The 12,548-nt window shown below is 40.0% G+C and overlaps 1 protein-coding gene across 2 annotated transcripts in view; it reads left to right on the forward strand.

The window, feature by feature from the left end:
- The window catches only part of SSH3 (slingshot protein phosphatase 3), a 23,939-nt gene that overhangs the window by 8,590 nt on the left and 2,801 nt on the right, over nucleotides 1–12,548 (forward strand). For both annotated transcript variants that reach the window (XM_034420392.3, XM_034420393.3), the window contains exons 4-13: nucleotides 1,198–1,316; nucleotides 3,062–3,133; nucleotides 5,385–5,450; nucleotides 5,874–6,068; nucleotides 6,492–6,585; nucleotides 6,840–6,968; nucleotides 9,756–9,802; nucleotides 10,552–10,698; nucleotides 11,371–11,571; nucleotides 12,054–12,489. In XM_034420392.3, the coding sequence (XP_034276283.1) occupies nucleotides 1,198–1,316; nucleotides 3,062–3,133; nucleotides 5,385–5,450; nucleotides 5,874–6,068; nucleotides 6,492–6,585; nucleotides 6,840–6,968; nucleotides 9,756–9,802; nucleotides 10,552–10,698; nucleotides 11,371–11,571; nucleotides 12,054–12,489 (1,506 nt within the window). The remainder of the gene's footprint in view (nucleotides 1–1,197; nucleotides 1,317–3,061; nucleotides 3,134–5,384; nucleotides 5,451–5,873; nucleotides 6,069–6,491; nucleotides 6,586–6,839; nucleotides 6,969–9,755; nucleotides 9,803–10,551; nucleotides 10,699–11,370; nucleotides 11,572–12,053; nucleotides 12,490–12,548) is intronic.

Raw genomic sequence — 12,548 nt, forward strand, 5'->3', positions numbered from 1 at the left:
CACCTCCACATCTTGCTTAAGAATCTTTGCAAAGCTGCTGGTTTTCCATGTCAGCTGCTAGTGTGGAATCCATCACCAAAGGATTTGTAAAATCTAGGCTGGAATCACACTTCATATTACGCTGGTAGTGATTCCCCAAAGGGGACTTTAAAACATTCATTTTGTGTTTGTTTTCTGAAGATGCAGATACTTAAGGGGCCCATTTCATCCCCTAAGATTTCTGATACCATGCCCAAGCAGACCTTGGCCCTATTCATTTTTGAAGTGTAGCCAGGAAGAACTGCAGAATGTTATTTTTGCCGGATTATCAATATTTGCACAAGATATCAGTAGCCAGACTGGAGAGAAAAGTATAAAATACAGTAATAAATATTATTTAAAAATTAAATAATATCTCTAAGGAGTTGATAGAAGAATTCACCTTTCCTTGTCTATCTGCAATTAACAATTAAAATAAGCTATTGCAGTACTAATACTATTAAATGTCTTGCAGATATTCATCATTTTAGAAGCTTAGCCACAGAAGGCTGTTAAGGAATCACTCAAAATGGGGGTAAAATGTAAAAACTAGCTTGTGAATACACAATCAGTGTAGTACATTGTGTGAATGTACTTTAAAATTTCAGGCATCTTAACTTAGGAAAAAACAACAAAAGTTCCTAAGGATGAAAACTAAGATGAATTACAAACTTCTATAGTTCTATACCATAGTCTGACTTTTTAAATTTAAATCTTGATACACCATGATTTTACAGATAAGATTCATACTTTTTGGAAATTAGTTTATAAACACCAAATGCAATGCAATGCAAAGCACACTTCAGCTTACTTGCAAATGTGTCTTTTTCTAGATAAATATTTTTTTAAAAAAGTTCTCAAACCACTGCTCAAGTTCCACTGTTGGAACTTGTTCCACTGTTCCACTTCTGCCAAGAAGGAATGACGTTCTTTTCTTCTAGGACTAGTTAGATTCTGTACATATGTGTTGCTAACCATGATTTAGTATAAATCACATTAGTTTTAATGTAAGCATAAATATGAAGTGTGGTCAAGATTCATGGCTCCTAACAGCTTCCATTTGCTTCTGAACAAAATCCTTCTGGATCTGTGGGCAGCACCACACATTTTCATGGTGGAGATTGTATTGATGTAAGTGGCACCAGAAGGCAAACATGCAGTATGTTTTCTTCCTTGCAGGCTGTGAGACTGGAGTCAGCACGAGTTTATAGAATCCGATACTTGTTGGTGGTCTCAGCAATGGAGAGGGAGAGCAAGAGCGAGATGGTGCTTTTGGGGGTGGACTTCCCTGATGAAAGGTGAGATGGCAAGGGTGCGGTGACATCAGGAAACCGAGAGGTATTATACTGAGAAATAGATAGAATGACCGGGTTTCACACATCACACTAACACACTTTACTTTAGTTTTTCTCAGCATGTGGATGAGCCTTGGTTTATAAACCTTCATTCTGGGCTTTCATCCATTCTGGTTTTCTCAGTGAACTTTGGCTAATGCAGTGGATTAACTTGGCTCTACCTACAACTGAGGCTGCAGTTTTATCTGCCCTGAGAATCCATTGGTTGTTCTCTCACTAATCTCAGGTCCTTTTATAAGTTTTTCAGTAATGGCTGGAAATGAAAGAAAATATTCTGGAAAGCAAAATATGTTTGACCCTATTAACCATACCTGCATACCTAAATTACCCTGGAGCTTAACTTTTTGATTGAGCTGGGAGCCAGATGCCCTTGCCTGTACTGCAAATCAACCCATTGATTCCAATTTAACCTGTTAGCCTGTCATGCCACATAATTCCATTTTCTAAATAATGATTTGTGGGGAAATGGAAGAAAAAGAGAGAATATTCTTCAGTGTTTACTTTAAATCATATGCAAGAGCCAAATTTTATATTTTCTTTCTATAATTCCCAGTAAGAAAAATTCTGGTTTGACTTCTATATTTATTGACAAAATTTGTTCCAGCCAGTTTAATAAATTCCAAAATTTTTGCACCTTTGGGCATTCCCACCACATGTGGTAGTAATTCCCAACAGTCTCTCCACACTTCCAGCATATTGAGGATTTCTCCTTATTCATTCGTTCTAATCTTGGGGGGGGGGGGACTTTTCTAAAGGTCTACGTGGCTTGACTTCTAGATATCTCTAGAATCAGGTCTTCAATCTACAACTGACCTAGCCTGATTGCACATCCCAAGGAAGGATATTCAAGGCCCCCTGTGTACAGGAGGTTGTTGAGGGGAAACCTGGAGGTAAAGTTTCTCTGTTGCAGACCTTTCCTTCTGGAGTACCCTCCCCTAGGGGTTCAATTGGCAGCCACCTGATGTAATTTAGGAACATTACCATTCCACAGAGACTTCAATAGGTAATTGTAATTATCACGATTGTGAAGGGGTGCCGGGGATAATTATTGTAATGCAGTTTAATTCTTTTATTCATTTTGTGTTTTACTGTTTTGGGTAAACAACTAGGAGTCATACTTGGAATTTGGTGCTATTATTAGAAGTAAACAAATGCATCTGTGCTCCTGTTCATAATCCGTTTGTTCTCTTCATAAAAATAGTTACATAGAAAAATCTTCATTAGAACTACCTTAGTTTTGCAGTTGTTCCTTGCCTCATGCATTTGTAGCCTGCTATATGTATTTTATTCCCTGGTCAAACCAGTTTGGCAGTTCGTAGAGGATTTTTTTCTCTTTCTCTCTACTGTTTTCCCAAAGTGAGTTCTTTCATTTATGAGTTCAGCTGGAAGCAAGTAAACTTTGCTACAGCAGAATTGCAAATCAAGAAGCAAAATAAAAATGTTTTGTGTTTTCTTCTTAGCCACCACAAATATTTCCTGCCTGCATAATATCGTCTTTCTGCTATGAAACATCTGTTTCACTGAAAACTTGCTGATAATATATTTATTTTCATAGTATTTATCAAATGATTGCAAGTTTAGGAAAGGATCCAGATAAAGGCCAAAGAAACCAGTCTCCAAAGCAAACATGCAGTATAATGCTTGTTTCAGAGGCTCTCTAATTCCTTCTTTTTCTCTTTCTCAAATAGTTTGGCTACCTGCACACTGGGTATGGTGCTTCCACTTTGGAGTGACACACAGGTTTTCCTTGATGGCGATGGGTAAGACAACTATTCCTTTATATTATTCCATATAATTGCAGTTTTTTGTTTCTTTTAAGTTTCTATCAGGAGCTTGCTTTGCATACATAAATAGACTGGGATAATGAAAGGTCATACAAAGTGTATCTGATTTTTTTTTTATGTTACAAGTGTGGAATAAACAGGTGATGCCTTCTCTACTTCTGTTCCACAAATAGAAGTGGCATAAAGTATATTCTAAACCACTAAGAGATTTCAATTGTTTTTGGGTTAGATCCTTCCCTTTTTATTTTATGGAACCGACCATTTCTGTACTGTGTTCTTTTCCATCTGTTCCTTTTTTTAAAAGACCCTTCCCTTCTGCTGCAAGTCACAGTAACACCCCCCTCCAAAAAAACTGATGAAATGTGATGTTATAATACAATGGCCTTTTGTTCTTACATCAAGAACACTGGAAGCAAGTATATAAGTTACATAGCTTGTATTTTAATATTACAGTACAAGTTATCTCATTTTGTCTCCCCCCCCCCAATATCTGTATCTTTCCAGAAGCTACTTCTGCTATACCTGCATTGTATTACATTTGTTGCTATTCTCAAAATACTAATATATCACAAATCAGTTTGCATGGCTCTTTCAAAAATAAATTTTAAAAAAAATCCCCAAATGGATTTACAGTTTAAAATCCAGTACAGTAGTAACCCCTGTATATAAATCTCAATAAGCATAAGTGGAGGTAGAATACGTGTTAGTGTGGCAGGATAAAAAGCAGCAGTTTTCTTTAATTGTTTTACATGGCCACTCAGCTCAATACCTGATTCTGGGCTGCTAACAATATCTAAAAACTATAAAAATGATATAATCACATAAATAACATAAGTGGCAATCAAGAAAAAAACAACTCACACCAGCACTAATAATTATAACAATTAACCCAACCAAGAAATGACTCACCCACGCTGTCAGAGTTCCAGGTTCAATGGCAAAATCAAGCCTTTATGTCCTTGCAAAAGGCTAGCAGGGTTGGGTGAATCTGGTTTGTAGGGGGATGATGTTCTAGCAGTCGGGCCCCACAACAGAAAAGGCTCTCATTTTGTAAGTCTTGCAAGGTAGACAAGAAATACAATCAGAACTACTAGCTCTATCTTCATTGTAAGGTTTCATTAACAGAACCTTGCAAAACTGAAAGTATTTCTCTCCTCTTTTTCGTTTACTCTCCAGAAAACTAGGGAGGGTCCCTCCTGAAATGTTTCCTATGCCCCCTCCAATCCTTCTGTGAACTGACATATCTTTTACATGCTGGTTGCTCAGTCTGTGGCTCCCTCTCCTGTCTCCCAAGGTCATTCGCTCATACTATTACACTTCCAGGGTCCACTTTCTAATGGATAGGACATGCTTCTCTTGCCAGGTTGATACAACTGGGAGAAATGGTCCCACCACTCATGCTGTAGGTAGGACAGCTTGAAATCCTAGAATGTCCTTTTTAAAATTCTAGGTCCAGAAATATTGACCTGTTCAGAACTTTTTAGAAAGCTGCTCCACATTCAGAGAAGTGATTGGTGGCAATGCAAAGAAGGGGGAGAACAGAACAGCAGGGAATCCATCAATTGCTTTCCCAAAACTTTCCCACATTCAGCTGTGTCCAGGAAGCAGCCTTGCTGCTAATATACAGTAAAGGCACTTTGTGGAGATGATGCTTTAAATATTTTCCTTCCTCATTGGAGTTGCTTTGTGACTGAGCCCTCTCCCTTTATGCCCCAAAATGAAATTATATATCCGCCCATTCTTGCCACATCCCAATATAATTCCATTAATTTACTCTTGGTTGCTTACGTCTATAAAATCCTTTACAATAAAAAAAAGTTTTTATATATAAAAACCAAGATTCTCTAGGATTATTATTGATTTATTTATCCTTAGCATTCATGTGCCACTCTTCAAAACCAGATTTTCCCAGGCTGGCCCTTCAAACAACTACACGATTTAGAGAGCAAGGGAGGTAGGATTGACACAATAACTTTAACTGGTAGAATCTATTTTTAGAAATTGTGGATTAATTCTGATGTCATTCCAAAAGGCAGACACAGCCTAGTTTAATTTTTTGTGTGTTTGAGGAGAATGTCCTTTTCTTTCAGCTAACAATGGGATCTAGTATTTTGGGATCTTTCACAACTCTCCATACTGTTACATTTTTCTTTACAACATTCCAGATATCTGCCATCTTCCTGGAGTACAAAGTTACTTAAGAGTTGACTCTCCTATTCTTTTTTAGGGGCTTCAGTGTGACATCTGGGGGACAAACACGGATCTTTAAGCCCATCTCTGTCCAGACAATGTGGTGAGCAAGGCTCTTGATTGGATGAACAATATTTAAGATATCCATAGAAGGCAATAAATGAATATCAGGAAAGATACTGAAACTATTATTGCTGCCCCTCATGCTGTGAAGGAAAAATTTTTTTTTTGCTTTTTTCTAATGATAGCAGTATCTTCCAAAGGGTTTAAAATGGAAAAGGAAAATTTGGAGTTCTTTAGCTGTCAATCATATTTATTTTTTAAAAAAAAGTTTAAATTTTATGATGCTTAGAAAGTATTACAAATATATTCAGTTGTCCTGTACTCATTAACTGTATCTGAAAAATGAAAGAATGGGATTAACCACTACAGTTTATGATCACTCTTGGATGTGATTTCTCCTGCTCTGAACACTTTTAATTATGACTTCATATTCTCAGGATCTAATTGTTCTCTCTGCTCTCAGGTCAGCACTGCAAGTGCTGCACAAAGCATGCAACGAAGCAGTCTCCAACAACTATTTTCCTGGAGGGGGTGCATTGAACTGGACCGAGTGGTATCAGAAGGCTGTGAATTCTGACCAGAGCTGCATTAATGAGTGGCTAGCCATGTCTGACCTGGAATCTGTGCGGCCCACGTCTCCCTCCATCTTCTCAGACCAGTCAGTGATGCCCCCTTTCCCTCTGGAGCTAATTGTAGGCCTGTGAGGGTTCCTAGAAGGATTTTACACAGTGTAGTAATCCCAAACCCAGGCAAACTTCGGACAACCATCCCAGTCAGTCTAGTGCATACCATGCCCTCTTCTTGAGTCTTGCCTCTGAAGTCCAGACCAATAACCTAGACTGAAAAATTGCAATGGGGGATGGGAGATGCTATTCAAATCCCATTATTAATCCTGTGGCATTTTTTAGGCCTAAAGGAATAAATTATTGTAAGGAAATGTTAAGGCTCAGAATAATATTAGATTTATACCCCTGCAGCTGGGGGGAATGGGGATGGGTGTGTGGGAAACCTGAGGTGATGGTGTTAGGGACAGAGTCTGGTGGGCCGAGAGCTTTGCCGACCCTTTATCTCTGTGCCTCAGGCGGACAGCACAGGACGTGACAGAGCGGACGATCCGGGCCAAGCTGCGTGAGGTGATGGGCACCACTGACCTGGAGAGCATCACCTCCAAGGAGGTGGGATGTTGGGACCAGAGGACCTTGGAATAGGAGGTGATGGGAGTGTGGGGGAAAACGGGAATGGCAAAGTGTGTGAATAGATGGGACTATGAGCACAAGAAACATGACAGTTCTTAATAGGAAGAAAAAGGATTGGGGAGGATTGGCAAATATCTGGGAAGTCAGAATCTATATGGCAGAATAGCGAATAGGATGTGTGTGATTAGGAAAAAGCCCAAGCAGAAGATAACATCAGTCATCTTTTTCCGTAGATTCGTACAGAACTGGAGCGGCGGGTTGGCTGTAGTCTGAAAGATTACAAGGAGTTTATTGACAACGAAATGTTGCTTATCATGGCACAGATGGATCGGCCTTCTAAGATCTTTGACTACCTCTACTTGGTAAGAAAATACAAGAGGGGACCCCTGATGTCAGCTTTCCAGTGGTTAAGGATCCCAAGGATTACAATTGGTGCCTCTTGATTGGTGATGTAGAGAGACTAGGGAACAGCCTTGAAGGAGTGGAGGAAAATCAGCTACAGGGTAATGATCAGACAAGTGCATCTTAACTCCATTCTGAGAAACTAATCTGAGTAAATGTCTCAGGCCCTTCCCTAATTCACATTAAGATAAAGTGAGGGAAGACGGGAGCACATTCAGATTTTTAAGATTCTGTTACCATAGCTGTTCCAATAAAAGTAGCTTTAGACATATGGCATTGATTTCTTAGTCTGGTCTACCTTACAGGACTGAAAGGTATTTTGCTGCCATCTAATAGCCTTACTCCCCAAAGAAGTAGTATCTTCTATCCCAGTGGCCCCAACCTTTTGAGCTCCAGGGACCGGTTCCATGGAGTGAGGTTTTTCCATGGACTGGAGGGGGCATGCTTTCGTGTGCTGCCTACATCTCGCATGTGTGCAGATAGGACTTTTCTTGTTTGCATGGCCCAATTTCTGGCTTACCATGGGCCAGTGTCAGTCCGTGGCCCAGGGGGTGGGGGTTGGGGACCCCTATTGTATCTCACAGGCCTCTGTTAAAAGTAGTATCATAGAAATCAGCCATTCCAACTGAATTCCAGTTCCTGGAATTCTAATTAACATGGCTAATGTTTGATTTGGAATTCTGAAAGTGGAAATCTAGTATTTTGGAATGGGCCTCATTGGAGAGTTTATCACATACAGTTGAATTTTCCTGGAAAAAATCTGATTCTGTAGTGAGCTTTCTACCAGGAAATTAATTAATTAATCAAATTTATATACCACTCATCTCACCTGAATGACTCAGGGTGATTTACAAATGAAAACCATACAGCATATAAAAATTCAGGTATTTCTCCAAGGGAGCAATAGCATCCTCTTTGCTAATAACATTGCTTTAGGGACAGTGGTTCCTCAAGTACAGAATACAAAATAGACTGCCTATGATCTGTTTAATTCAACAGCCTGCAATAAAGTCAATGAGAGTTATTGACTTGCCAAATAATGCCTCTCACTATAGTCTGGCCTAATCATTTTTGACTTATAGCTTCCTTTATTTACTTTCTGCAGATAGGTCTAATTTGATATTATATTCACTATTGCTAACATTTAGTTCAGTGGCGATGTAGAAATTTGTGTTAGTGTAAGTAGCACAATTTCTTCTTCCTGAGGTTTACTGCCATTTTGGTGTGAAATTGAGGCAAATCTTATGTCTGCCCTGAGCCTTGAAATAATAAGCTTCCCTCTGCCCCATCGTATGCAGCCGAACTCTGCATGTTCTGTTCTCTGCTATTTGCTGTAGCAAAACTGAAGACTGTATTAAGTTGGGAAACAGAAGAAGACAGTTGGATTTTAATAACATGAATGCTGTAGTAGACTTAGACTTAGAATAACTTTATTGTCACTTTAAAATGTATACTAATCGGCATACATTAAAATAAAATTTCATTGCATACAGCTCTCAAAAGGTCACCACCTCCAATATATACTATATAAACATGACTAAAATAAATAAGTACAAAATTATGCATTTATCCACATGTATTATATGAAACGGAGAAACAATAGAGTCTAGTCCGGATGTATACATGTACATGGCAAGAAAATCATTTCTGATCTTGAAAGAGATTCAGATCCTCGCCCCCTAAATAGCCTCCTCAACAATTCCACAAAGACTCTTAGCAAAAGTCTGAACATATCTCTACCTTAATTAACTGAGGGATCAGCTGGGTTCTAAAAATGAACACTATACTATTTCTGAAACTTCTGTAACTTTGTCCTATTTTCTTTAATAAATGTCATTAAATGAAGCTCAGATATAATGCTGAGTGGGCTGCCAAAGATTTGACAGTGAAAGGGAAAATAATTGGGATCTGTCTGATCTACAATGGAGCTGCCTCTGGGGAAATTGGAAACTGCTTCATTTAGGAAAAAGCTGGGTATGATTATCTTACTTTGCATTCCCTGGGTATGCATCTCAATGAACTCAATGGAGCTCACTTCTGAGAATATATACCTAGGATTGCATTGGGAGATGCAATAATTATTTCATTACATGTTGTTGAGGCCTGTGCATGCTTCAGAAATGACCAGTAGAGTTATTTTGGAACATTGGGAGTAGAGTGCAGAATCATTTTAAAGCAGTTGTGTCTTTCAGATTTCTACATTAACTTGAAAAAAATACAAAATACACATAAAAGTTGATGTATTAAAACAACTGCACCTTTAGTGTTTTTTTTTTTAAGAAATAACAAGTTTTCAGGCTTGTACGGAATCTGAAAAAAGTTATCTCTGCTTTAAAAAAGTGTTTTCCAAATCATTTTCAAATGCGCACGCATGCACACACACACAAACACATTCTCAGCAAAATTACCATTACAAATGGCATTCACACATTTTAGGTGAATGATTGATGAATAAGTGATCTCCAAAATGCAGTGTTTATACTCCCTGCACATTTTCTTTAAATAGAACTTAAGGGGGCTTTGTGACATTTTTTTAACCTATATTTTCTCATGGGATAGCATGAAAAAGTACTTTCTACCTTCTTCTACTCTGAAATGTACAGAGCAGAAGGGCTTGTACCACTGACTTTGCTTAAAGTATAGTTAGGTTCTGAATATACTGCTATAAGAAATCCATAATGCACATAAATTTGTTAATAGCTTACACATCATGAGAGTGAGTTGTGTACCTGGTATTGTTCCTCCAGGGCTCTGAATGGAATGCAGCCAACCTTGAGGAGCTCGAAAAGAACAGGTTTGTAATCTTTAAGATGTTGCTCAGAATGCTAGACGTTCATCCTTGGACTTTGAGATAGCTATTTACCATGCCTCTTAGGCAGGGGTGAAATCCAGCAGGTTCTGACAAGTTCTGGAGAACCAGTAGTGGAAATTTTGAGCAGTTTGGAGAACCGGCAAATACCACCTCTGGCTGGCCCCAGAGTGGGGTGGGAATGGAGATTTTGCAGTATCCTTCCCCCAGCAGTGGGGAGGGAATGGGGATTTTGCAGTACCCTTCTCCTGGAGAGGGGTGGGAATGTGGATTTTGCAGTATCCTTTCCCCTGGAGTGGGGTGGGAATGGAGATTTTGCAGTATCCTTCCCCCTAGAGTGGGGCGGGAATGGGGATTTTGCAGTATCCTTTCCCCTAGAGTGGGGTGGGAATGGGGATTTTGCAGTATCCTTCCTCCAGGAGTGGGGAGGGAATGGGGATTTTGCAGTATCCTTCCCCTGCCACGCCCACCAAGCCACGCCCACAGAACTGGTAGTACAAAAATTTGGATTTCACCACTGCTCTCAGGTCAGACTTGTTGGAAGTATTTTCAACCCTTGGTTTAAGTTCCATCCTGAGATGCCAAGTAATTGTAGGAGGAAAATTTAGGCGACAGGGAAAGGCTAGGTAAATGGGGATAGAAGAAACTGCTAAAATTAGGTAGATAGCAGTGGTTAACAGTCTTTTTATGAGAGTGGATTGGGAAAACTTGCTTGATTTCTTGCCTATCTTTAGAGTCAGCCATATCCTCAATGTGACTCGTGAGATTGACAACTTCTTCCCAGAGCATTTCACTTACATGAATGTGCGTATTTATGATGAAGAGGCCTCACAATTACTGCCATACTGGAAGGAGACCCACAACTTCATTTCAGATGTTCGGTGAGAATTGAGCATCAAGATGATTGTCATACACAAACATGGTTGAACTGGCATGTATTGTAAAGAGTTTAATTTAATTTTCCCCTAATCCAGTTAATAGCACTCTGTCCACAGCGGCAAGTTTTAGTGTTTGTATGGAATGATTCAATTAAGAAAGAGTTTTATAAGAAGCATCATTTCCTGTGAAATGTTATGTATGCATATATTGCATACATGCAGAGGATCTGCAAAACTGGGAAGAATTTCTTCTTTTGCCTCTTTATTCACTTTTCTTTTCAGCAGCGGCTGAGCATATCTCCGCGTGTTATTCAGAACTGATGCGGGCAAAGAGCTAGTTGTGAATCTCTGAGCCCAGTTTTGCAGAAACAGTTTTTGACACAAACCACAAGGAATTATGTATGGGAACAAGAGAGAGATTATCCTTGCCTCATTTGTCAGAGCCACTCGTTTAAAAAAACAAGAAGGATATCCCTGACTCAGGATCACCATCCTTGGTGGAAACAATATTCTGGAATAAACAGATTCCTTTCCAAAGCTGTTCTAAGCATTGCTCACTTCTGAGAACATTATCATAACATAACAGTCTGTGCCTAAAGAAGCCAATCAAGAACCTGGAAATTCTGTTCTGGGTATTGCGGTAGCCCTGTTTATGACCATGATTCTCCCTCACAGAACTCAAGGCTCTCGCGTCTTGGTGCACTGCAAAATGGGAGTGAGCCGTTCTGGCTCCACAGTGATTGCCTATGCCATGAAGGAGTATGGTTGGTCGCTGGAACGGGCTCTCGGTCACGTGCGAGAACGGCGACCAATTGTTCACCCCAATCCAGGCTTCATGAGACAGCTGGAACTTTACCAGGGCATGCTGGATGCCAGGTAATTGGAAGGGAAGAGGACACTATTGATGGGGCTGATACATATGTAAAGGACAAAGGATGTGGAACGATATCCAGTTGCCTGAGCCAATCTTTTCTTCTAAAATCGGTTCTCCTGTCCTATATCATTTTATAGGCAAATCTGCACAATGGTAGCCTTTGAAAATGGAAAATTTGCCTGAATAGGGCTATACAAATAGGGTGCTAATTATTCTGTTCCTTCCAATTTGTATGGATTTTGTGGAAATTTCAGTGGGGAGCAGCTAAAAAAGGTACTTTTGGAAGGAGCAATCAAGCGGTGGCAAATTTATTTTATAGTTATCTCCTGTGACTTCATTATAGGTCCATAAATTATTTAGCTCTTTATGAAAGATAGTAAGGAATTCCTTACTCACCTGCCATTGTCAATCTCCTAAGCAAAGGAAGAAACCCTGTTACTCTTTAAATCCCAGAATGTCATACCCCTCTCATGTTTCTATGCAGCCGTCACAGCAGCCTGTGGGAACAAAAGGTGGGAGATCCCCCCTCAGGAGGCTCTTCCGATATAAGCGATGCCAGCAGTGATCATTCTGGAAGCCTGGAGTACGAGACTCTGAGCAGCTCAGATGAAGAACCAGAAGTGCCAGTAACAACTCCCCAGTATTATTTTCGTCCTTTACATGAGCCTTCTGAGAATCCCAGTTATCCCCTGCCCCCCATAGGCAGCCCCCGGCTCAGTCTTCAGGCAGCAGAAGAACCTGGGGCATCAGATGATTCAGGAGCTGAGGAGGTGCGGAGACACCTGGCTACCATGAAAGTACCTGAGAAGCCACCCGTACTCCGACGGGAACGCATTAATCTCTATGCAATTATGCGCAGCATCAGTGAGATGGATAGCCCAGAACACATCTCTGTGACGGAGGGCACACCTGAGGAAGAGGTATGGAATCGTGTAAAGGTAACTGAGCAGGAGTGAATGGGGAGCAGAAAAGAGAGACT

This window comes from Pantherophis guttatus, chromosome 1 (genome assembly GCF_059756535.1).
Source record: "Pantherophis guttatus breed Tessera chromosome 1, ASM5975653v1, whole genome shotgun sequence".
NCBI lineage: Eukaryota > Metazoa > Chordata > Lepidosauria > Squamata > Colubridae > Pantherophis > Pantherophis guttatus.